Genomic DNA, 27,446 nt, shown 5'->3' with positions numbered 1-27,446 from the left:
GTTGGGCATTGAACTATGAAATAAAACACTGCCAGAGTTTGATCAGGGAAAGGACAGTCTGACATTTGGTTATCTAGTGTGGAAAAAGAAGCAACAAATCTGCGGTTTAATTTTAGGAAATTGCTCTTGGAGACAGTTCATCTTTAAGATGGCATCTCCAAATAGATGTCTGTTATCACTGATTATATTCACTATTGTAGTTATTGGAATAATAGCAACTGTTAGTCTTGTTATGGGATTTTTGATTGCGTTATATTCACCGCCGAATGAAAACAACAACGGCTTCAGTACAGGTCAGGATAGTGACGATGGGACAGTGGATATGACAGGGCCGACTGATGGAACTAATGGTAAGTTGGTTTGATTTCATGCAATCAATATTTTGTTGGTTCCATTTGAACAACGGAAAAGCTTCCACTAATAGAAACCCTGTATGTTTTTATCGATTGGCTCCAAACAAACGATTTGAACCGGTGCCCTTCACCGTAATCATGGCGCAGTGCAGTCCATTCAATCAAATGTTGTCATCGCCCTATTTGATCCCAGAAGTAGGGATTTTGTGAAAATCTACTGCCTGGGCAAACCATGCTTCGATCTTACTGATATTTTAGCACAGTAGTAGTATGTACCCCAGTAAAATTCTACGAGAGTTCCAAGTCGATCCGAGAAAATTCCTTAATTTTTTTGGTATATTGACTTGTTTTGACAAAAAAGTCAGTCTATTTTTGTTGTCGGTGTCGATCAAGCCTCTAGATCTGACTTCGACGGTAATTCACGAACAATCATACCCGGCGCCGGTAGTCTGAAACAAGGGAAGCGTACCGATCATGTTTGTAGATGGTGTGCATTTTCCATTGATATGCCAATCTCAAATCATAGATAATATCCTTTTATTTTTGGTTTATGTTAAAATCCATTGTTTGGCTTGAAGTTGAATATATGTGTTGAAAAAACATGGTAATCTCTTGTCAGGGGATTGAACTTCCAGTCAGGGTATTGAAAGCAAAACCTGACAAACAAATGAATTTTCTTGAGTTCAAACGTTAAACAGAATAATGAGCATGCGCAGATCGTAAAAGTGAGCAATTTCAGAGATATGTGGAAACGTTTAATTCATAGTGGTAATTTTGTTAATCACGTCATTTTGTTTTCATGGCACGAGGATTTCGAAGATACATATACACTTTATGGTCGAAGCCTTAACTTTGCCATTAATTTTGCCAACTGCCATACTTCATGTACAAGCTATCCTTTCTTTCTACCTTAAGGGTGTGTAAGCATGGTAAGGGGCAAACTAAATGTACTTGTACATGGTGAGTGGAAGACACGTACGTAGCTGTACGTGTACGTCTATGGCAAGCCAAGGGGGCCAAAAGCGTGGAACAGCTACGCGTAGCTTCTTTCTCGTTACGAGCAGCTGTTTGACCAATCAAACTAGTCAAATTTAATCACGTGGTTGGGTCGTTAGCTGCGCGTAGTATAGTTATAGGTATCCTCTTTCACAATTATTATCTTGTAATTAATTTACGGAATTAGCATAGATAACGAACGGGTAAAGGAGGCCAAATCACAGCACGTGTCAAGAGAACATGTTGCTAATGCCTGGCTAAAATGACACAAAGCATATTTATTTAGTGTTTCCAAGTTTACACCGTGTTTAATATAATAGCAAGTAACTTTATACTCGGGCTGTAGCGGTGCAGGGGATATGAAGGTCAAACAACAACTACTACTGATGTAAAGCGCTGTGTAAAGATATTGCAGGGAAAGCGATATCACATGCCACTGTGTAAATACAGTACGACAGCAACTTCGTGACCTCTTTTGTTCGACAGAAAATTTATACGGGTTGGTGAACACGGGTTACGTAACACAATGTTAAAATCTTAGCCGGCAAACGCTTTTTATCAAAATAGCTCCAGAAATGGAAGACACGGGTCGTATATTGCTCCATTTATGTACCCTGACCACAGATAAGATATCAAACATTTGTGTAAAGCAACAAATAACGTGTAAAAGTTGAATTAAATGGAAAAAAAAGAAGCTTGAACATGTCCATAGTAGCTCGGAAAATGAGAAAAATTGCATGTCACGAACACAAAAATGTTCATATCATCAAGCAAGAAAAAGCGCCGGAATCAAAAATGGGTGTCATGTTATAGAATAACTAAAGTTAGCTTGCCTGAAAATTTCGTGATTTTTGGTTGGGGTCTATTTCTAGTCGTATGTTGAACATGTTGAAATGTTTATCTTTGTGCGTGACTACTGTCACGCCATATATTGTACGGCCGATGTTTTTCCTGCAAAGAAACTTTCATTGTCAATTGTCCATAGTTGGTTATTTAACTTGAAAATAATACTCCCAACGTTCAAACAATTTTAAAAGTCAGCATAAAGGTTTGTGTTACATTATTTGGACGGTGTTAATTCATTCCAGAAATAGAATCACGAGTGAGCCACTGAGTGGGTATAACATTGCTTTTCACCGAATTAATCATGTCTCTGGTATGGCTTAGTGGTAAATACAATGTGTTTGGAAGTTCGATCTTGGTTCGAACCCCGCAAGCACCTCTCTTTGATGTTTGATTTGATTTTAACTCATATTTTTAAATCCTAGTTTTCATATTTTTATTAAAGCCATAATATACGATTTCGGGCAAATTTGAAGTTTTGTTATTCCAAAAATTATAACAATATTTATAATATTAGTAAATAACTGTCATGTCAGGAAGGTTTCACGTAACATTTGAAGCAGAAGTAGCGAGATAAAAATGAAAGAAAACACTTAATATCTTGACCGCTTAACTGTGGTGTTATATGGGGGATTATAGTCTCAAGACATCAAAGTTAGTTGCTCTATCTAGACAACGAACTTGGCTGATTCCAATTAGGTGTAATCCGAGGTGTAAGTTGGACATTGTGTAAAAATGACAAATATGACAAAATATTAGGTTTGAATTCGTGCATCTCATGATTTGATATGTATGCATAAAAGCTCATCATAAAATATGTTGCCGATAGGGCAGGGGTCTAGTCCAATTAAATTACTTAAGTTATTTGATTATTTCATATTGAAAGCTACTGAACTTAAATGCATTTTTTTTTAAAGATATGAACTCGAATGTAGGATAAGCCTTAAACATGAACAAGAAATAAATCATGAAAAAAGTGGGCCTTCATGCTGACATTCATTTAGGCCTATATTATTAAAGACAAAAGGGAGAGGAAAAAAGAAAAGAAAAACGAACTGAAAATTCAACATCTTCGATAAGACTATATGGGAACTCTCAACCTTCCGCACTGCGTACCTTCGCTCTGTCCACTAAGCCATCACAACTTGTTCGGGCAAAGGGTATTCTTTTGCTATCTTGTTCCTCGTTCAACATGTTCAAGGATCTCACTCAACAACAATCCTTTCAAAACTGCTTGTACTTCAGTTAAATGAGATGATACTACCTTCTTTGACGACTACAATATTTTGTTACACAATAGTGTAGTTTGCATTTATAAAATATATAAAAATAGACGTTTTTAATTGCTATATTAATCAATATAACATGTATAATATACAGCGCCGGCTGGGATCCATTTCGTGAAGCATCGTGACACTTGCAACGTGCGCTTACGACACGAAGACTCAAATAACGCAACTTTTCAACCTACGACTAGGTTGTTCCACCGCTCATTTTCGTTGAAATTTTAATACAAGCTGCGGTTAATTAATGTTTATTATAACAGGAAAGCATTAGACCGGCGTTTCCTCAAAGCTGTAGATATAAGCATTTTAGTGATCGTGACATGCATTTTCTCTCATTTTTTAGCCTACTTCGCGCACAAAAAGCATTCATTTTTTCCACAATAATTCAACTTTTACACGTTATTCTTTGCCTTATACGCATGTTTCATATCTTATCTATGGGCTCAATATAGAAATAAAGGGAGAAACGACTCGTATATTCCATTTTTTTGATGTTTTCTGAAAAACCGTATTTGCCACCTGATTTTCAACATTGCGTTACGTAACAGCAGAGGTCACGCCGGTAAAAATTACCGGAAGTGAGCTAAGTTGCTGTCGTACTGAATATGGAGAGAGTAAAATGGGTCATCATTTTTTTCGGAACGGGGGGGTTCCTAAATTTACAAAAAGTCGGCGTCAATAAATTGCGGCCCTCACTATTTCGGCACCAAAATGTTATGACCCCCGACTCCCACCACCGATACACCTTACCCCCTAGACAGGCTAAAATTGTATTGAAATCAGTCTTTTTGAATACAATAAACACACTATCTGTAGTCATCTTGTGACTCCCTACATTTTGTCATTATCAATTTATGACCCCCTCCCCTTATTTTTCTTTCCAAAAAGTACGACCCCCTATATTTGGGATCCCTTCCGAAGAAAATGATAGCCCCTAAATATAGAACAATCATCATTCTGTTCAGATATTACTTTAATAGCACCTATACCATTTTTTGCTGATATACTACAGATATTTTCATTTACAAAAATTAACAACGTAATATTTGTGAGAGAGGATGTTTACATCAGCTCCACGTGTTTAAAACCGCGAATCTGATTGGTTAATAAGCTGCACGTAACGAGAAAGAAGCTGCGCGTAGCTAGTCCCACGTTCTGAGCCGCTTAGCTTGCCATATACGTCCAGCCCCAAATAAATGACCAGGCCACAGAGTGCGAATGTATATTTTATTTTGAAAGGCTCATGTTTGTTTTAAATTTTGGGACGTTTTCCCCAAATTTGATATTTTTGGTGATATTTCAAGAAAGCGACATGCCAAAGACAAATTTGTAGGCACATGACTTGTTATTGTTGATACAGTTCTTTTCGGCATACCAACGTTACTGGCCGGGTGGTGGTGGTGGTGATGTTGTTGTTATTATTGTCCTCGTTCATGTCGTTGTTGTTGTTAGTAGTGGTAATAAAGTCGATGATCCTGATCTTCATATTTGACGTTGACGATATGGAGATGATCAGATCAACATTTTAGGGATTCAATCACGTTTAAGGGGGTACTACACCCCTCGATAAATTTGTGTCTATTTTTGCATTTTTCTCAAAAACTAATAACATACTGGTAACAAAAGTTATGCATATTATAGGGCAAGGAATCCAATTACTACACTGGAATTTTAGTGACCCAAGACAAGCGGTTCGTTATTTATGATAAGAAATAAGGTACCGCTAGGATGTACCTCATTTCCTATCATATATACTGAACCGGTTGTCGTAAGTCACTGAAATTGCAGTGTATAGTAGCTTATAGTAATTGGAATCCTTGCCCCAATAATATACATAACTTTTGTTACCAGTGTATTATTAGTTTAAAAAAAAAATGCAAAAATAGTCACAAATTTACCACAGGTGTAGTACCCCTAACCAAAAGAAAACAAATCCAAGAAAGTTTGAAAGTTTACTTTCCAAACCATGTCAGAGCTAGTGAATAGTTCTGTTGTTATTCCTATCCAGATACGCCAATGGTGTCTGAACGGGATTATGAGGATCAGCGAATCTGGATGATACACGTTGGGGCGTACAACCACAGGGTAGCTTACATGTAAGTGATTTTCTTCAGGTTTCTGAAATATTGTTTTACTTCAGAGAATAAGAAACAAAGCTTGACTAGAAGCTTTGTAAATGTAGTATAGTCTTTATTAAGAAATAAAATTTAATGCTAGGCTAAACAGTTGAAGTTGCCTCAAAGATATTGGAATAGTAATATAAAAATTTCTTTGAGTTGTCTTCAAACCACAAACAACGAATTAAGCTTTATGGCAACACATGAGTCGTTTACAGTATTAGCCCGTACGCCGGCCCAGTTGCTTTTTGGCGAGGGGGAAGGAAAGAAGGAAGAAAGAAAGAATTGAAAACCTTTTTCTCGGGTGCGGTTTTGAACCCCCGACCCCTCGGGTGCCACACCCGTGCACGGGCCTAACTTGCCACGGGGGTCTAGCTTCAGTTTGGGGGCACTCGTAATAACCGGACGTCTCTGATTTCAAAGACGGGTCAGTGATTTCACATACGGGGGTCTGTGATATCACATACGTCGAGCTTTGTTGACAGCTGGGCACTCGATGCAGTACATCGGAACGAAGCTGAGTGTATTAGAATAAGCTTTCCTATGTTTAGCAAATATCTACCTGTGCAAAAATTATATCTATCTGTGCAAATTCTGACAAATGGTCCCAGAACACACTTAGATTGCAATGGCCAAAGTCAAATGTTTTGAAGTAAAAAAATCCCAATTTTACTATCCAATTCATGAATTGGATAGTAAAATTAGCAGGCACTCAACATGCTCAACTTGGGCTAGCTACAACCCTGCTAAGGCATAATACACAAAATTATTCCCACTGCGCTGGCACGTTCATCCAAATTACTTATATCGTTTCCGACTGGGTTTTGAAACTAGGGAGTATGTGATTTATGAGACGTCTCTGAAATATGACACTGTTATGTGACATGACGCTTCAAGAGTATTTGATATCAGAGACGTCTTTGAATTAGCAGTGCCCCCGAACTGGCTTGGCAGGCCAAGCTTTTTCGTGGCCATATAACTGCACGCATGATGACGCAATCGCATCACGTGGGATACCTGCGAGTATATTTTCTGTGTGAATTGAGGTTTTTTTAATGTTCAGATGTTTGGTTTCAGTCGGTTAGGGTTAAAAGGAGACAGCGGTCATGATTTTAACCAATATTTGTTAACTGTTGTATAATTGTCATATGGGCGCAATAAGTAGACCAAACACAACGATTGTCGGAGGTGGATCTTTACCATCCGAATCTTTTATTTCCTTTCATTTACACAGTTGATCAAGTGTCAACTGTGTTCTTCATACTTAATTTAATATCACCTCAGACAGCTACATCATCTGAGATTCTTACATGTCCGTAAATATTAATTCAGATGTATCAGATAGCTACAACATCTGATACCTGTCCCATTCTCCAAACAGCATAATTTGGCTAGGACCTAACAATTACTCATTTAAGCAATGGATAATCCAATTAATTAATTATTGCATCATACAGCTACATCCATTACTCATATCCGAATTGGGACAACCCAATTCAATATCCAAACAGCTTAATTTGGAACGGACATTTAAATATAAAACAATTACTCATTTTCTGGAATTAGGACAACCCAATTCAATTTCTAAACAGCCTAATTTGGAACGGACATTCAAATATAAAACAATCACTCAATTCCCGGAATTAGGACAACCCAATTAATTCAATTTCCAAACAGCCTAATTTGAAACGGGCATTTAACTATCCAGTTATGAAGTGGGATGACCCAAATCAATTTCAAACAGCCTAATTTGGAATGAACATTAAATATTAAGTATGAGAAAACATTCCCAATGACTTGCCCAAATGCAGCAATTTATCTCCATTTTGATTCATATATTGGACAAAATGGTAAAAAGCAAAAGAAACAATGCCATTTAATATCATATTTTTCATACAGGGAGTGGTGGGTGGGTTTTTTAAATTTGTGGCGTACCCAAAGAGCATGGCTCCACTTTTTATTGATCTACCGGACAATGAAACCCTTTTCAACAAAACCCAGGGCTTATTACGCCAATGACAATTTTGGTTTTAGTCAGAGGGTTTTAGTTGAAGTTTGCTCAATCAAAACCCGATTATCTAAATTGATTAATTTGTTCTTGATTGATACTAGCGATGACGAGACCGAACAGCCTAGAGGATTAGATGTTGATATTACAAATGCCGGTAAGTTTAACTAATAGGCCTACTAATCACAGCAGACGATAACGATTTCCGTCAAATTTTAATTCGGTTATTCTTCGCCAAAATGCTAATATTAGTAATAACTGCCAGGAAGGGTTTCTGTTCATTTTAAGCCGGAATAATAAGATCAATTAAAAGCCTTAATGTACGATTTAAGTCAAATTTTAATTTTGTATTCTTTATTCAAAATGTTGAAATAATATTAGTAATAACTACCGGGAAGAGTTGCTGTTCTTTTTGAGCTGAAATAACAACGTAAAGTGAAAGAAACTCCACTGGTTATTTTGGTCATTTAACATTCAGTTCTATGCGAGGACATGAAGTTTTGCTTTGCTCTGTTGACCTAAAAAGACAACACATTTGGCCGATTCCATTTAGGTGCAAGTTGGGACATGTGTAAACATTACAAATATGCAAAAAAAATCAGGTTTGAAAGAAATTAACCAATATCATATTCTAAGATCGTACATTTGGCTTCAAACATAAAAACATTTTTATAACATTTCTCTTCACACGTTTTTACTAACATTCGGGGTAGTTCATGGTAGATCACCAGCGCGGCCGCGCGGTCATCTTCGGAGTCTAATATTTCACCCTTCTTAAGATGAGCACTCCTGGTATACATGTAGTTCTCTCTTGGAAGATGACAAAATTGGAAAAATCACCTTGTTGCAGTCTAACTAACAAACAAACGAAATCAGCTTGTTACACTAGCAAGTGCCACACCGTTGCAACGGTCCACCCGGGGTGATGTAAGGCAGCAGGCAGGACTAGTGTATAGCTAGTATGTACGACGTATTGATCTGGAAATTACTGTTGCATTTATGTTGTGCAATATGTTTGTGTGCATTGTTTGCTATTTTTCGTTTTTTATAATGAATATTTCACAGTCAATTGCATTTTGTTCGATCTTGCCTTTTTAGGTTCATGCTGTGCAATATCTTGCTTGTCTTTTTTTTAACTGGTTTTTAATATATTGGTTTGCTAAACTGGGTTTTAATATATTGGTTTGCGAACTTTTTGTATGTTTTAAAATTGTAAATTCAAATATTGTTCTCATATTTTACAAATGTATGTGCTTTTAATACCATGTTTTGTAAAGCGCCGTGAGTTCTTTTGATGTAATCGCGCTATATAAGAAATAAATATTATTATTATTATTATCTATGAAAAGTGTCGTTGAGGAATAGTCGTTGGTAAAACATGTAACATTGTCACCATCGAAGCCCATTTTCATATAGTGTGCACTGGGGTCTCTGGACTTAGGACCAGACTTGGGCGGGTTAACCGGTTTATGAGCTCAACCTTCCCCATTTCCCCCGAGCATATCGATGGTGTTGGTATACTCTACTGTCTATGATCTGTCGGAATGCCTTTGAATTTCTGCATAGCCAGATGATGTAGCTGGCTCTCAGAGCTGTTTTGGAGGCAGTGTCTAGGATTGGTTTTTTCCCCTTTGGGACTCCTAAGGCAGCGAAACACCTGGTTAGTGATGTGCTATAGAAGCCTCTACTTCCCACTTCTACTGGGAAGTAAAACACAGTCCATCCTCTGTGTTCGGCTACCAGGTCTTCGTATTTACACTTTTTCCTGGCGTACGAATTGGCTAGGTTCTCCTCCGATGGTACTGTCAATTCTATGATGATTACATGTTTGGTGATGGCTGAATAGATCGTAATATCAGGCCGCTTGGCAGTTTCTGCTATTTCTGGAGGGAACACTATTGGCTTGTGCTCCTCATCCATCAGAAAGGTCCAGTCTCTAGCCTTCTTCAGGATGTTTTTTACTTCTGTCTTTGGAGTACGTAGAGCTATGTTCCTGTATGTTGTGCCATCGGCTGTACGGAAAGCAATGGTAGGGATGAAGTCTGGAATTACTCTGATGTTTTGCTAATGTTAGCCTCATCAATAAATGGTGCCAGGCCTGATGCTATTGTTCTTAGTGTTTGGTCATAGCGCCAGTTGTACCTTCCATTCTCAAGCGAGTAGCTGCAACAATTCAGGATGTGGAGCAGAGTACAGTTACGGTAGTTGCAGAATTGGCACAGTCCAAGATTGGTTTTCCCCCACATTTTCAGATTAGCAGGTGAAGGAAGTTGATCATGGATGGCATTGATATGGCAAGACAGGAGCTCTGGTGTCCAGACATATAGGAGCTTCTTCCATGAGGTGTCAGTCTGCATGGCGGAGTCCCATTTCAACCATTGTCCTTGTTTAGCACATCCGTAGAGGTAGACCAGCATATCTTCTTCATTCACTTCTTTCACCAGCTTAGTGAGGCATTTTTGTGCTCTTTCTGGCTCATGTCCTTAATAAGCTTTTGGCGGCGCTCTCTCTGTTCGAGCTCTTTCACTCCATTCCACCTCTTCTTGGTTTTGGTTTTCTTATTTTCCAAACAATCTCTATATAGTGCCTCATTTCAAATGTTTAGTTTTAGTTTTGGTTTTGGTTTTGGTCACGTGGTTTCCTATTGTCCTGCCTACCCACTTGAATCATAAGATATCGAACTCATTCTTTCTACCTTTTGTTAAAAACTGAACATTTGTGTCAGTCAGTTTCGGTTTTGGTTTCAGTTTCTTATAAGTGGTGTGAAGAAAAAAATTATTTGGTTTGAAGTTACCTACTCTACAGTTAGGACGCTGGACAACCGATTGTTATTGTTCTGCAAGGCTCACTCAGTCATTTAATAAGGCAATACAAACGATCGAATTTGGTATTCAAATGAACAAAATTTTGAGTTACACCTTTTCAGTGTAAATTTTTTTTCTCGGCCAAATGAAAAGCAATAATTTTCATTTTTTCAGTGAATGTCAGGAAAAACTGTAATGCTTGATACTGTATTTTTTCAAATCTTAGTGTTAAACTTAGTCGTGAAATTCAGTCATTTAGTGTAAGATTTTCGATTTTGATAGGCTTCAACTCTGCCCGCGAGCCTTTTTTTGATCAACCTTTTAGCTTTTCAAAGTAATATAGTTCGCTAAAGAAGGATTTTTCCCAACTTTCTAACGCACATCACCGTGAGCGATATATCACAGTTTTGTCAGAATTTCCGTTTGGATTCCATAATTTTTGACTACCAGCTGAAAAATTTTCAAATCCACGCGTGAAATCTTAGGCTAATACTAGCATTGTGGATCGATATCTCTGGGTGCGCGGCCTGGATACAGTGTTGCCAGAACTTCAATAAAGCAAAGAAATTACCTAGTGTTTCAATTGTCATGAAGGTGACTGGGTATAGTGCCTTTTGTTTGTGTTTGTTTGAAATTGCTTAAACCCACCGAAAGTCATAATGAAGCAGCCAAAACAATACAAGGTTAAACATGGAAGTTTATAACAACCTATTATAATGACCTAAAGGCATTTAGGCATCATTTATGGCAACAATGAGCCTTGCATTGTAAGTCATGGTTAAAATGTGTTGAGTACCCACCCCACCCCCATAGGCCTACATAATATTACATAACGGTACCTTATAATATTTATATAGCACGGCTATAGCTATACATTTAGAAAGTAGGTCCTATAGCGCTAAATTATGACAAATAGGCCTACACAAACCCGAACGCAAGTCTGAAGGGTGTAATGAAAATGCCAACCCGCGATGGGGGGGGTCATTCAAAATTCACCTGGAGATAGGAGGGACAGAAAATTAAAATCCCTCTAATAACACGCGAATTTTTCTAGGTTTGGACAGTGGATTTTCCCAAGGACCTCATCCTAGGTAAATAAACAAACAAACAAACAGACAAAATGGTTTTCATAATCATGGAATCCATAGCCCCTATAAATTGAAATTGCAGGCTATCACGGGAGCAAATTTCCAAAATTCACCTCATTTACCAGAATTGGGGATTTGGGCTACCAAATCGCTGGTCAGGCAATCCTGGTTTTCAATGGAAAAGGGACCTGGTTGACAACAATTGAAATATCGATTATTTCTGCTGGTTGCTCTCGAGATAAAGTACTGAGTTTGACATTTTCGGAGCATGAAGGGAAAAAGGGTAAAATAAAAACGGACATTCTGACAAAACTATAATATATAGACCCACACGATGTGCTTTACAGAGGTGGGAAATATCTTTCTTTAGCAAACTATATTAGTTTGAGACGCTAAAAAATTAATTCCGTAAAAAGCTCGCGGGCGAACTAAAGGCCTATAAAAATCAAAAATATCACACTAAAAGACAAAATATGATGCTTGAATTTTAACACCAGGATTTAAAAAAAAATGTATATCCAAGCACTATGTCTTTAACTGACATTACTGACGAAAAAAAAAAAAATATTGCTTTATATTTGACAGAGAAAATAAATTTCATAGCAAAAAGGTGTATCTCTGAATTGTGCTGATTTTAACATGTATCGATCGACTTTTAGCGCGACTATGCATTTCTAAAGAATTGGTTGTCCAGCGTCCTAACTGTCTAAGTATACAAAAGAAATGTTTAAATTTCGCAGTGCAATATTCACGAGGAGAGAAATCGAGCATGGTAATCTACATTGAAAGACGTGGTTTACAAAATCGAATAAGCCTAGGATATTTCACCTGTGAAAAATATAGACCATCGAAATATTTGCATTCGACATTACAAAAGGGCCACTATTGTAATTGTATAGGTGCTATAAACAAAATCGATTCATGTCCTTAATCCCATGTACCAGAATCGATGGAAGGACATTATATGACCTCTAATAACCTAATGACTTTTACTGAAGCAATTTTACTGCAAAAAGTAGAAGATGGAGGGGAGAAGAGATTGTGTGTGGCGTGCAAAGAGCTTTTAAATAAAAATAGAGTCGCAATAGATTATATAATCTTTTGTTCGTTTGATGCCGATTAGAAGTTGCGACAGGCTATTCATAAAAGTGGTACCATTGTTTCGAATAAAGGGTTCCGCCATTAAATTGGTCACTGATCCGGCATCATATTAACGCTCTACACAACAGGCGAGTATCAATAAGTGACCACACTACAGTCATGTGTAAGGGTAGTCATGTGTAAAGTGGTACCATTGTACTCACGTATCCCAAATGTGTGATTGTGTGGGTCTGAAGTCTATAGACGAATCCAAATACACGCATCCCTACACCTGACTAGCAGCCTTTAGTTGGGTCCCCGCCGGCTACAATGCATCCAAAATGAAAAATGATTCGGCCTTGGCGGAAATTTTAAACTGCATTCCATCACCCGTTTTACACCTTCCGCGAAAACACAGGTAGACAAAAGATTGATTTAAGTTTACAACACAATACAGTTCAACAGTTGTGCAAATAAAGCCGCCTTACACCTAGAGAAGGTCGAGGAGGGTTAATAGAATAATACAATAGAGATAATTCCGCAGGTATTAAATCCCGTCGCATGTATTCAAAGATGTACAAATGGATGAACAAAAGGACTATGTATGAATATGCGAAAGGATTACCTCTATTGTATATATTATTCTTTTAACCCTCCTCGTCTTTGCATCTTCTCCAGGTGTAAGGCGGCTTTTATTTGCACAATCGGGCGCTCAATACCCCAGGTTGGTGCTAGCGGGAAAGTTCGGGGAAACCAAAGATGGCCGACCAAATCCTGACCATGACTTGGCTCGTTGGATTCGTCTATAAGGAGGCTTTAGCTGTCGATGCAATCAATCATCTTTACCACCCACCTGACGTTAGGCGTTTCATTTAAATAAATTGAATGCTCTTTCTATGCTGAATTTCTATTTATTCTATTTTAAGAAGGAGATTGGTATAGAAATAGTGGCGTACCCAAAGAGGGAAGGGGGTTGGGGAGGGACAGATTCACCTCTGTGAGAAGTCTTGAGAGGGGAGGAGGGAGAAAGAGGGGAGGAGGGGATATGGAGAATGAGAGAGGGCTGGAGGAATGGAGAAATAACTAGAGTCAACAGACGCTGAATACAAGCCGCAATTTGACCCCTATAACTTGACCCCTGGGTTACGGATGGGGTCAACTGCTCTTGCATTGTGCTTAGGATGTCATAAGAAATATTCCTGGTGAATTTCAGCTTAATCGGAACTTAAACATGGATTTTGATTTTTTAAATTTTGATTGACCTTTTGACCCCTTAATGACCTTTGACCTCAATGGAAAAAAAAAGCTTATGTACACCGACAAAATGCATTGTTCCAATTTTAATTAAAAAATTCTAACATGTTCAGTTCTTGAGATAAAAATTCTTGAAGTTATTCAGCTAAAAACAGGAAGTGACCCTTAATGACCTTTGACCCCAAAATAAAAATACCATGCATACATCAGGGAACACTAATTCATGTATGTTGGTTATATTATTCTGGTCTGTTTACATTTTGAAATAAAAATGTTTTGAACATTTTTGATAATTTTGGTTTTTGACCGGAAGTAACCCCTTAATGACCTTTGACCCCGAAACTGTAGGCATCCTAAAGACCCTGGCTAATAGCAATGCATGTGTGTTAATGGCGACTCTCTGCTATGTAATTTGTACAGACAGTGATTTTTGAATATTTTTTACAAATTTTTCAGATTTTGACCGGAAATGACCCCTTAATGACCTTTGACCTCAATTCTTTTTAGGAAGTTTTAAGCACTGCCACATGTTGATTCATATGCGTGAGTCACATGATCATTGCATGTAATTTGTGGAAGGAGTAGCATTTTTTGTGAAATCAACATTTTTGACCATAAGGTCAAGGTCAAAGGTTACAGTCAGGTCAAAGTCAAATGTAAGGTTTGGCCTAGTCCAGTGGTCATTTGGCTCAAGTATGGTTGAAATCTGTCGAAGCATAAGAGAGCTAGGGCGAAACGTGGCAAGTCACGCAAAATGTCACGAGTTGCCAGAAGAAAGAAGAAGAAGAAGAAGAACTAGAGTCAACAGACGCTGAATACAAGCCGCAATTTGACCCCTATAACTTGACCCCTGGGTTACGGATGGGGTCAACTGCTCTTACATTGTGCTTAGGATGTCATAAGAAATATTCCTGGTGAATTTCAGCTTAATCGGAACTTATACATGGATTTTGATTTTTTGAAAATGTTTGATTGACCTTTTGACCCCCTTAATGACCTTTGACCTCAATGAAAAAAAAAACCTTATATACACCGACAAAATGCATTGTTCCAATTTTAATTAAAAAATTCTAACATGTTTAGTTCTTGAGATAAAAATTCTTGAAGTTATTTAGCTAAACACAGGAAGTGACCCCTTAATGACCTTTGACCCCCAAAATAAAAATACCATACATACATCAGGTAACACTGATTCATGTATGATGGTTATATTACTCTGGTCTGTCTACATTTTGAGACAAATTTTTTTTGAACATTTTTGATAATTTTGGTTTTTGACCGGAAGTAACCCCTTAATGACATTTGACCCCAAAACTGTAGGCATCCTAAAGACCCTGGCTAGTAGCAATGCATGTGTGCTAATGGCGACTCTCTGCTATGTAATTTGTAAAGACAGTGATTTTTTGAATATTTTTAGACTTTGACCGGAAATGACCCCTTAATGACCTTTGACCCCTTATCTGAGCACACCCTATAGACACCGACTAAAGTCGAGTCACATGATGTAACCATGTCCTCATCGCATGAAATTTGTGGAAGGAGTAGCATTTTTGTGAAATCACATTTTGACCATTATAGCTAGGTCAAAGGTCACAGCGAGGTCAAAGTCAAATGGAAGGTTTGGCCTAGCCCAATGGTCATTTGGGTCAACTTTGGTTGAAATCTGTCAATCCTTGCGGAGCTACATGCAGTTGATTGCGGTTGCCAGAAGAAGAAAGAAGAAAGAAAGAAAGAAAGAAAGAAGAATTGAGAAGAGACAGAACAAGCCGACATTCGTCGTCGGCTTGTAAAGAATTGAGAAGAGACAGAACAAGCCGACATCCGTCGTCGGCTTGTAAAAAGATATAATAAAGACAAGTAGATAAATAGAAATATAAGGAAAATGATGGGAATGAGAGAGGGAGGGTGAGAGGGGACAATGAGAGCGAGGGAGTGATAAAGTGTAGGCCTAGGAAAGAATAAGTACATAGAAGGGCAAAGAAAGGAATGATGAATACATTTAATAATTATTATTAGGCCTATATAACAACTAAACACATAACAGCACTGGGCAGCCATTCGATGATGTCAATGCCTTTATTCGTTACGTAATTAAAACGCCCAGTCAGATGTATTTCACACCTACCAAACACAACTCACCCAATTTCGCAAACTGGACGTTGAATACACTCTCATGAATATTGATTGGCAACATTTTCCAATATGTCAGCGCTCTAATCGGAAACAATAGACCCTGCAGAGCGTTGGTGGTGTGTGTGTGTGGGGGGGGGGGCAAGGGGTATGGGCCGGGAGAAAGAGAAACAGATGGGAGGGAGCATTGGAAGTGAAAGAGAAGGGGAGGAGAGCTCGAGATGAAGATATCGAATGTAGGGAAGGAGGAGGGGGGGGGGAGAAGGAGGCACTTAGGGAAGAGGTGGTTATATAGGGAGGGGGCCCCCTCTTAAAGAGGTATGGGTTGTGCTTCCCGGGGATAATAAACTAATTCATAATCAAATCATCTCCATGCATCGTTTATGTTTCATACAAACAAACAAAGCCCCCACCCCACCCCATCCTTCAATATACGCGCATGTTTATGATTTCTAGGCCTAGAACTCGTGAGTGTAATATGCCACCTTCGACAGAGAGCATCAACTGTCGTCCGCCGGATAGATTTCCGATATCAATCTTGATAATAATTATGCTAGCACAATAGGCTATTGTATACTTCTGGTATACAATACCAGAAGTTTCTCTACCCTATACTGCGTCCTCCCAGCATAATAGTGTTATGATTGCAGACCAGATCTGCTCTACTTTCTAATCCCTTGATTTTTGGTTTCTGAACAAAAGAGAAACAAAAACTAAAGATTTGAAATGAGGGAGTGTTTGGGTCTTTCCATCTCTGGAGTATTTGTTCAGATGGTATTTGATAGCGGTGGTGAGTTTTTTCAGCTGTAGGCCATGTTTTCCTTTACTTCTGTACAATACACTATTGGTGGTGCACCTGCTAATGCCGGCCCATCTCTTCAAGTACTTCGTACAGGTTGCCTCCAGGTTCTCGATGTAGGTTTTGGGAGATTGTATATAGTGAACTCCCGTGTCATTTTGGGGATAATCATATGATTGTATATCCACATTTTCATAATTCCATTCAGTTGACTTTTATCAGTACTTTTCAGCATGGCTGACAGTTTCTGATTAATCATTTGTCTGATGCCATCATCCTTTGGATCTTCATAGATGAGCTTTCCTAGGAATCGCATGGGCTGGTTGTGAATATAGGTGATCATCTGTCTGCCTATTTGTAGCTGAGGATTGTAAGCTACGTATTGGGTCTTGTGGCCATTCAACTTCTATTCTGCGTTTGGAATTACTTTCTTCATCGCATGAGATCTGCATTTGGATGGTTTGGCCTTCATAGTTCTTGTCCAGTTGAGGAAGTTGTTGACAATGTTATAGTAAGTTGCTGGCAACTTTCTGGGCTTTTTGCTACAAGGGTCAGATCATCTGCATATACCTTGGCTGACGATGTAAGATCTGAGCTACTCATGCGGTATCCAAGATGGCTGGATTTGTCGAGAAGATCCAGACACAGATTGAAGACTGCTAGGAATAAGATGCAAGATAATAAGCATCCTTGGAAGACACCAGTACAACATTTAATCCAGTCTGTGGTCCAATCTTTAGTTTTCACTCTGATGAAAAGCTCATCGTAATAATTGAAGATGATCTTTCAAATGTGTTCTGGTACATGGTACCATTCCAAGGCAAACTGTATAAGATTGTGTGGTACAGTGCCATATGCATTTTGCAAATCTAGCCAGGTTGTAACAAGGCTTGCCGTTCCTTTTGGCATCTTGGAGCATTTCAGTGAGTGCCTCTGTGTGTTCCACACATCCTGATATCTTCACCATAAAACCTTTCTAAACAGCATTGTCAATATATTTGTTCTCTGTCAGGTACTCAATCGTCATTTGAGCAAGTAATACTCATTCCAAAGTTGCCACTGGAATTCTTCAGAGTGATAGGTCTGAAGCATGATGGATCAGTGGTATTCTCTTCCTTGGAGATAAGGATGGTTTCACCTATTCTTCATGTAGTGGGTATTGATGTGCTTCTCCAGATGTCACAGACAACTTCATGAAGCAGTCCAGTTATTCGTGGACATTTCTTCCATACACTGTAGGGAATACGGTTGGTTCCAGGAGCACTGACATTTCTACGCTTTTGGAGATAGGCATTGAACTCTGACAGGCTTGGTGGTTTGGTCTTGAATTGTGTTTTTGGTTTTGGTGGTTTTTTCATGTCCTTCATAATTATGATGGTATTTGTATTCTCGCCTTGTGTCGTTGTTGACATCTTTGAAGTATTTCTCAGCAGCTATTTCACTGAAGGATGGAGTTCTGTGTTGCTTGTCATTAAGCAATCGCTTTGCATATTGGTAAGGGTTTTATCGGAATTGTTGTTGTGCTTTGCTTGTTGATTTCTTCTCTTGACGTTTTAGCTCCAACTTTCTGACCTTGTTGTGTAACCTGACCAGCTTGAGAAAGTCCTTCTTGAGATTTGTAGCTTTTGTCTTGTCCCCGTCTTTGAGCTGAATTGCATGTTTAAAATTAAATACTTTCTGATGTACATAAGATCTAATTATCTGACAATGTTATTCATTTTAAATAGTGTGTCGTTTGAGTAGAAAACGTTGTCGTCTAGTCTTTGACCAATACTCTAACTGCTTTACTGAAAACGGGATTGGCCGAGGCTTTGCCGACAACTACTACCACGCATGTGCAGGTATTTCCTTTTTCATCACTGAAATATTTAGTGTACTACTTGAAAATAAAAGAATGTGCAATTATTGCTCCGGCCTCCAGATAAATTTTTTACGATATACAAGTTACAGAAAAAGTATTTAAAAAAAAACTACATTTTTACAAATATCCATTTAAAATTGCCTCAAATCCAGGACCTCAGACCGTGAGGTAAATAATCACATGAAGAAGAGGCCCAATTGATAAACAATGAAAAACATGTGAACTAGTGAACATACCAAAAACGGCCTCTGGACGCGTTACCATGGTGACAGAAAATGCTGATGGTGATGAAATGCTAATAAGCTAAATAAACGCCAACTTGCCGGAGTATATTATTTGTTCCAACTCCAGCGACATCTCATGCATATTTTCATGGGTATGATGTATCGGCCTATTTTCACTGAAGGGACATGTTGAATTTTGATGTGGCAGACTCATCTATTATCAATGAGATCTGAGAGTGCCCATCATTTTGATACAGCTTGTATATTGATTTTCAAAGTAAAATGCTAATACCTATTTCAATGCATCCAAAGTCCATGGAAAATTGAATAAGGTGTCACTGGAGTTGGTCCACATCCAGTTCCATGAGCCAACTCAAGATGATCCTATACAAGGTAAAGTCAACAGAAGGATCACATTTACAGGAACATCAGCGAAGTCACAGGAATGATATATAAGATCTAAAACCGTTATTTTCCTTCAAATAGGATGGGTTGTCAGCTACGAAAGGCTAAAAGGAGCGGTTTTCGGGACTCAATATTGGCGCGCTCCAGGCACATTCTGGGTAACAAGACTTGGGAATCCGTCAAATTTTGATCCGAGTGATGTGACCGGGTCTAAAATTGGCTTTATTAGGGTTTGGTCTTCCAACGTCCCTTGTGCTAACAAGTTGACCAACATTCAGGTGAGGTGTGGTTTTAAACAATGAAAGACTGAATATTTACATAGCAAAATATGATTAGGCCTACTTCTTGAAATTGCCGTTCGGTTTTTGTTTTCTGATTGCTCTTAGTTCATCTTGTTAACTTTCTTTTGCTAAGGGGATTACTTTTTCTTGCCTTATTATTGGCTACCATATTATTGTATAAAAATCTTCATCTAATTTTTTCTCAATTTACGCAGGGAATTCCTTTAAGTGATAATCAGGTGGAAATGTACGACACCATTGACCAGCTTCTAGAAGATCTGAACAACGGAGAGGTATGTCATAACTCGACCGGCGGTCGACCGCCGGTTCCGGGCGGGGTTCCTTTCAGTTGAAGCCGGTTTATATTGTTCAAAACAATGGAACGCCGTTCAACCGACGGTTGACTGGCGGTCGAGTTTTGATTTCACCCCTAATATAATCACACAATTTGGAATGGATGTATTTTCTTTAGTTTCGTTTTAATTGTTTCTTTTAGAACGTCTTAAAAATATTGGTATAAATATCGCTTCACAAAATAGTCGAATATGTGAAATACATCTCATGCATGGGTGACATCAAATGGTTTTCATCTCGATATCCAGTAGGCCTCCCTCTGATCTCCTTAAGGAATATTGACTAAAGCAAGAAAATGGGCTATTCCAGTTGAAATCCGCACTACCCCTGTGGAAGATTTTGGAAATATCTTCCACCGGGGGAGTGTTTTCAGTTGCAATTGGTCATATGTTTGTCAGAGGTATATCATTTTCAAACTCATACTCCCTCTGTATTATGGATTTACCATCTTCCACAGCTGGAGTGAGTATTTCAAATGGAAGTTATCCAACTGTCTATTCTATTTGAAACTCATACGCCCTCTGTGGAAGACTTAAGTTAAATCTTCCACAGGGGTAGTGTGGATTTTTGGAATAGCCCAATGCATCAAAAGTGATACTTCCTTGTGTGAGTGTCATGGTATAGCTTGTCATATGGCGAGTATGGCATTCAACCTGAAGAACATACTCAAAACTCAAAAATTATTCTTGATTACTCTGATTTCAGCTTGACGCTGGTTTTATCAGCGAGAGTATTTTTGACGAATCTCGCATGCTGCGAGTTGGCGATGAAGCCTCGTGTACTGCAGGGGATGTTGGAATAATGGCCAGCCCCACTTCGGCAGGATTGGAGTTGGTTGAGTGGTGGAACGCTGGTATAAACCGTCTACTGCATTCCAGAGAATACGGAGAAATATGCGATAGACTAGAAACAATACACGGTAAGTGTTGCCACGTTATTATAGGACTGTACACGACGAATGATAAATCCCTCCCCCGGTCAATCCAGAAGCGGGGTTATGGTTTGTTGAACTTTGCTCCTTCAACAAAATGGTACCTTTTTTCGTTTCTACACGTGTCTCTTTTTCCACATTGCTGGCAATAAATATCAAACAGTCATAATTGGCGGTCATTTTAAATCATCCCTAAGTCAACGAGGTTTAAGAAAGTTCTCTCATTGTTAATAATTGTTGGTTATACATACCTATACAAAATACAATACCTGGTAACCCACCACTTAATCAGGATTTAGCCAAAGCAAACAAAGACCAGAGCTATTAAAAATTCTATAGCCATCTAAGGTAGAAGCTTATTATCCTCTTCAATAATAGCATTATTGATTGGTGTTTGACAATCAAATGAGATAGATGCCGCGCCAACTTGAGGTATCGATGAATACGACCTTCATGCACATTTTACACTGTAACTCAGAATACAATTTGGGACATTTACGACTCATTCGTGCTGTACGGTCACATATATGAATTAGAATATCAAAGGTTTTAAGGGTTTGGGTAGTATATAGGTACTAGTGTGTTGGGTATATTCCCCTGGGTATGAATCCTAAATGTTACAATATTTCGCACCCACGTCCTTTGATATTCGGCAGCCTAGCAATGCAACCACCCCTCACCCCTCCATTTCTTGTTCTGCCTCCCTTTTCTTCTGGTTAGGTTTCTGTTCCAATCTGTTATTATTATTATTATTATTATTTATTCTGTAGCAATGAGGGCCTGCTTGAAAAGCAGTGCTTGTCGCTGAAGCAGTATAACCCTCAATAAAGAATCGTAACCCTCAATTGTGTATCGTAATATATTTTGTTGCTATATAACATGAGGGCCTGCTTGAAATATTTACAAAATATCATACAGTATTTACAATGTATTTACAATATATTACAAATAAGTATAATGGTATCATCAACTACAAGATAATTACAAATACCATGATTCAAAATACAGAAATACAATAATTATATTTATATACAAAAAATCAAGCAAGTAAATGAATAAAATATAGATAAAGACAGGCCTAAATTTCTTTAATTTTTGATTGAAATTGGCCTAAAGTCATATTTTCCATCTGAGCTATAGTGGCAAAGAATTCCATGCATAGGCTGTCCTGACATGAAAAGTACGTTGACCTGAATTTGATTTAAACTTTGATACAATCAATGTATTAGAAGTATGATTTCTAGTTATATGATTATGGTTACCATGAACAAAATCAAATTGAGAAGATAAGTATGATGGATATTCATTATTTAAACATTTGAAAACAGTCATTAATAGAGTATTATGCCATCTTTGATCAAGTTTAACCCACTGCAATGTATTCATTAAATCATAAGAGAATTATTCTAGCTAAATTATTATGAAGTACCTGAAGCCTATTATGGTACTCTACACTAAAATTTGACTAGACCATGCTTCCATAATCAAAGTGGGGAATAACAAGAGCATTGGATAACATTACAGTGGTTTTGTATGGAAGGAAATATTTTATACGTTTTATTATGCCAGTTCTTTTGGAAATAGTTTTACTAACATTATCGACATGAGCTGACCAAGACAGCTTGCTATCAAATTTCACACCTAGATGTTTAAACTCATCTACTCTTTCAATATCATTGTTGTTATATATTAAATGTACATTGTTGAACTTTTCAATCATTTTGTTTGTACCAAAGATCATAAACTTAGTCTTTTCAACATTTAAAGTGAGTTTGTTTACTTTGAACCATTCAGCTACCCTACTTAGACATGACTCCATTTGAATTTTAAGATCAGATTCATTTTTAGCTTTACACATTAAAGAGGTATCATCTGCATACATTACAATTATAAACAGTAAAGGACCTAAAATTGAGCCCTGAGGAATACCAATATCAATTGGCCTAAAGTCAGATAAAGTTGAGTTAACATTAACAGTTTGTTCTCTGTTGTTTATGTATGATTTAAACCATAATAATTCATCCCCATATACCCCATATTGTTTAAGTTTCCTAATCAGAATATCATGATTTACAGTATCAAATGCTTTCTTTAAGTCTATAAATAAAACGCCTGTTGCATAACCTGTATCCATATTCTATAAAATGTAATCTTGAACATCTAGAAGGGTTGTTGTTAATGTTGTGGAATGATTCGGACGAAATCCTGATTGAGCATTTGATAATAGTCCTACATTACTCATATATTCATATAATTATTTTGTGTGTACACCTGTTGTCATACCTCCTGGCCTGGCAGTTCCTTAACACCCACATCTGGATTAAGCTCCAGTTCTTTGAGCCTCAAACTCTGACAAGTGTAGATCTTTAGACGAAATTTGGGAAATTTTGGAATTTTTTAGCTTGAATTTGGGCCTGTCCTGCCCACCTCCATTTTATTGATTTGATCTTGGAATTGTACTCCCAGTTTCTTTCTCAGATCAGTTATTGTGTCACTCTGTCTTTCTTCAATTGTTATCTTCAATTGTTACACTCCTAACAAAGCGTGATACTTGTCCAAGAAGACTCTTGATGATGCTCAAAGATGTGCAGTTGTGTGATGTGCAGAAACTATACAGGTGCGAGTAAAAAGTGGATGCCCAACTAGATGAGCTGGTGAATTGCAATGGGCTGCATAGCCCGGACTGCAGGGAGAGCTACTGATTGGAAGATGTTTGGTGATGTTGCATGGTTGCTGAGACGGGGGGTAGTCTGTTCCATGTAGGAATTGTCCGAATAAAGAATGACTATTTGTACAGGTTGCATCTTGCTTGCACTGGGTTATAGCGGAGTTTGTGTGATGTTCTACCAACGGTGGGATTAATCTTGATGTTGGGTAGAAAGCCGATGTTGATTAAGCTGTGATGAATCTTGTAGAACAAAGTGCATTAGGACATTGTTCTCCTTATGGCAAGTTGATCGAATTGCAGTTGGTCTAGCAACGGTGTTTAATACGCTGGCCTTTCTTTCAAACATTCCAGTGTCTTACAGCCTGGCGTTGTACACTCCATCTGTGGTCTTACTAATGCTTGGTACGCTTTCAGCTTGACCTCTGTGGAACAGGGCCCAATATTCCTACGGATGATACCTATAGAGTGCTGACAGCTTTTGCTCTAATATTATGTTGTTTTGGTGACAAGTCACTGGATATGGTTACTCAAAGATATTTATGACTGTTTGACTTTTCAATGACTTGGTTTGAGACAGTGTAATTATATTCAGAGGGTTTTTGCCTTTTAGTGATGGTGAGATGCTGACATTTAGGCCTACTGGCATTAAATGCCATCTGCCATCTATATGCCCAGTCGAAAACTGTATTTAGGTCTTGCTGTAGAGTTTTATGGTATTCTGGTCCCTTGATCTCATGGTACAGAATGCTGTCATCAGCAAATAGTTTCATGTTGGATTTAAGTCCCTCAGTACAGTTATGTCATTTATGTATATAAGAAATAGTGTTGGTCCTAGGACCGAACCCTGCGGCACTCCTGATATCACTGGGCCCAGGAAGAACAGGAACCATTAGCCTAATGACGACACATTGTTCTCTATTTGTTAGAAAGCCATTTATCCATGTAAGTGTCCTTCCCCTTATACCATAATGTTGTAATTTTATAGCCAGTCTCTGACGCGGAACCTTGTCAAAGGCTTTGCTTAAATCCAAAAGGAGTACATCTGTCTGGCCAGATCTGTTAACGCACTCTGCCCAGTCATGAATGCCTTCAACAAGTTGAGTTTGCAAGATCTTTTCTCTCTGAAACCGTGCTGATTTTGATTTTCCACAATGATGTTTGGAGATATGTGAGAGAACAGTGTGCTCCATTATCTTGCAGGAAATGCAAGTTAGGCGCACAGGCCGATAGTTTTCTGGTGTTGACTTGGTCCCTTTTTTCAAAGTATAAATTCCTGTGATAAAAGCCTTTTTCCAGTCATCAGGGAGAATGCCTGTTTCAAATGACTGACGAAAAATAAGGTGGAGCATTGGCGCTATTTCAGAAGCATAGTCATGCATCATTCTGGCCGGGATGCAATCTGGACCCCCAGCTTTGTTAACATTAATTTGAGTAAGTTGTTTAACCACTCCATAATGTCTAGATCGTCAATGCTGGGAAATGATGTCACTCTTTTGTCTGGTAAAGTGGGCAGATTTTCCGCAGTAAATACAGAGGAAAATATGCCTATTGAAGGCTTCTGCCTTTGCGGCGGCTGTTGTGCATGTTTGCCATTTTGAAACCAAATTCCAAATGTCTGCTTTCTCCGAGATATAATGACCAGAAGCTCTTGGGACTGGACTCTAAGATAGACTAGGCCCCAGTATCTCATCCATGTAGTGATGGTATGACTTGCGTAACATGTCTGTTACGTTGTTTTTTGTGATCACTTTGCTGCAATTTAGTCTTTTTTGCCGCGAGTAGGCCTACAGTCTTGTTGAGTTCTGTGTGAAAACCCAAAATTACGATAATTTCCACTTTTTCGGCAATTAAATTGACCCAAAAAATCACTCTCCCCCTCCACTGCCCCCCCCCAAAAAAGTCCCGGCGCCGTCACTGCCTGATTCATCTGCCTGTATGTTGTCTGTTTTTGTGGTTGACTCTATGCTAGTTTCTCTACTATGTCATGTGTTGCATAAACCACTTGGTCATAGGTGTCACTCACCGGCTGCCCCCACTTCAATAGTGGTGCAAATCTGTTCTTCATTAATTCTAAACTGAATTCATTCTGGTTTGACAACTTCTTTATGTCAATTCGCCTTTTCCTGGGTCTTTTCAACATTCTCAGCAATTTCGTTTTCATGACAGCTCATGTCCATCCTCCCTTTGGCTCCCACTAGTCGATGACCAATTCCCATGTCCACTTTGTCGTACCTGTTAACGTCCATACGTCCATCAATACATCCCTTCTGTCAGAGATTTTTTGCCAGCTAAAGGCTGGCTATTTGAGTCGGAGAGCAGCTTTGTCGGGAGCTTTGTGGACATACGCCTATACCAACCAGTGGCGTAGCCAGCACCTTTTCAGAGGGTGGGCAAGACAACTTTCAAGGGGGGGGGGGGCTTTGCCGAAAATGATCAAAAAGTACAAAAAGATATTTGAAATAATTGAAAAAGTGGATAAAATACACAAAAAATGCATGTCTGTTGTTTTCAATGAATATATCTTTATTAAATTTCTTGTTAAACGGGAAAAACGTGGTAAAACGGACAAAACACGGAAAGCCACAAGAAAACGGAAAAAACACAGAAAGTGACATCTTGACAAACTGAATTTCAAAAGTAGAACAAGCAAAACTTGACTTTACCATATTTACTCGGAAATGATATACTGCATGAAACTATTTTGTGTTTTTGTTTTTCAGGTCATAAGGAAGGTGGGCGCAAACAAGATATCTGTCTGACACAATACCTCTAGTGTACAGGACTCTATATGGGCAATTCCAAGCAAAACATGAAAAAATGCTCAGAACTTTATAACTACAAGTGCTACAATGACAAATTTGGTATCAAATGAAAGAGGTTAAGGGGGTGCTACACCCCTGTGGTAAATTTGTGACTATTTTTGCATTTTTCTCAAAAAATAATAACACACTGGTAACAAAAGTTATGTATATGATTGGGGCAAGGAATCCAATTACTACACTGAAATTTCTGTGATTCAAGACAAGCGGTTCAGTATATATGATCGGAAATGAGGTACATCATAGCTGTACCTCTTTTCTTATCATAAATAACGAACCGCTTGTCTTGGGTCACTGAAATTCCAGTGTAGTAATTGGATTCCTTGCCCCTATAATATACATAACTTTTGTTACCATTGTGTTATTAGTTTTTGAAAGAAAAATGCAAAAATAGACACAAATTTATTGAGGGGTGTAGTACCCCCTTAACATACTCTTTAAATTAAGTTGTCTTGCAGTTACACATCTTCATTAAGGTTTTATTACGTGTTTTTATTTTTTGTTTTAAATTGCTCAAGGAATATTGAGATTTACATATTCTATGATGTTTTTCATATTCTTTTTATGTTGTTAATCTATTTAATTACTTATTAATTGTTTCCATCTTTTTGGGCGGACAAACTGTAGCATGCACAAGTTGCCGTAGCACGTGTTACCGTGTTTTTTGTAAATAATGTAAAACTATGAGGGGCAAATCTTTTAAAGTATATCAAACATAGCAGTTACTTATCATAATCAATTAGGCTTTATATTGGTTTTTGTTTCAGGACACCATCAAAATAAAAGTGAGTGATTTTTAGCATGTCTTCTGCTCTTAGCACGAGTTACCGTTTTTCACAGTTGTCCCATACGTACAAAAGTTGATGATCTTCATTTAGCAATATACTATCTAGGCCCCTAGCCTTGAATGTTGGGCATTAAAATACAAAAAATGAGTTTAAAAGATGGAGCATTAATTTGTAAAAGGATGCCTAATAATTTTAATTATAAAATAAAACTTCCTTGGGACCAGACGCGAAAACGCATTGATCCAGGGAACTTAATATAGGCCTATTATCGGGAATTGCCTCTCACGCATGATCGCACACAGTGAATGCCCCCGTCATACTCCATGGCAAGCGGCAACAGGCAAGACGTGTAACCAA

General features: G+C 38.2%; 1 protein-coding gene across 2 annotated transcripts; it reads left to right on the top strand.

Annotated features, from left to right (window-relative positions):
• Window positions 1-26,622, top strand: LOC140151977 (uncharacterized). 2 transcript variants are annotated; one of them, XM_072174277.1, is made up of 8 exons: window positions 3-350; window positions 5,487-5,574; window positions 7,708-7,760; window positions 18,486-18,599; window positions 19,330-19,526; window positions 19,745-19,822; window positions 20,589-20,802; window positions 26,203-26,622. In XM_072174277.1, the coding sequence occupies exons 1-8, from the start codon at window positions 149-151 to the stop codon at window positions 26,253-26,255; spliced, it is 999 nt and encodes a 332-aa protein (XP_072030378.1). In that variant the 5' UTR covers window positions 3-148; the 3' UTR covers window positions 26,256-26,622. The 2 variants fall into 2 exon arrangements, with proteins under 2 accessions (XP_072030379.1, XP_072030378.1); XM_072174278.1 differs by lacking the exon at window positions 18,486-18,599 and having other exon boundaries at window positions 1-350.
• The last annotated feature ends 824 nt before the right edge of the window (window positions 26,623-27,446 follow it).

The sequence above is a fragment of the Amphiura filiformis genome, chromosome 5 (genome assembly GCF_039555335.1).
Source record: "Amphiura filiformis chromosome 5, Afil_fr2py, whole genome shotgun sequence".
Lineage (NCBI taxonomy): Eukaryota > Metazoa > Echinodermata > Ophiuroidea > Amphilepidida > Amphiuridae > Amphiura > Amphiura filiformis.
This window is presented reverse-complemented; position numbering and strand designations above follow the sequence as displayed.

Bases quoted from the DNA above. Each gene is read 5' to 3' on its own strand.
- LOC140151977 (XM_072174277.1), top strand. From the start codon at position 149: ATGGCATCTCCAAATAGATGTCTGTTATCACTGATTATATTCACTATT. The intron at 351-5,486 runs GTAAGTTGGTTT...ATTCCTATCCAG, and splicing joins GCCGACTGATGGAACTAATG to ATACGCCAATGGTGTCTGAA. The intron at 20,803-26,202 runs GTAAGTGTTGCC...TTTGTTTTTCAG, and splicing joins TAGACTAGAAACAATACACG to GTCATAAGGAAGGTGGGCGC.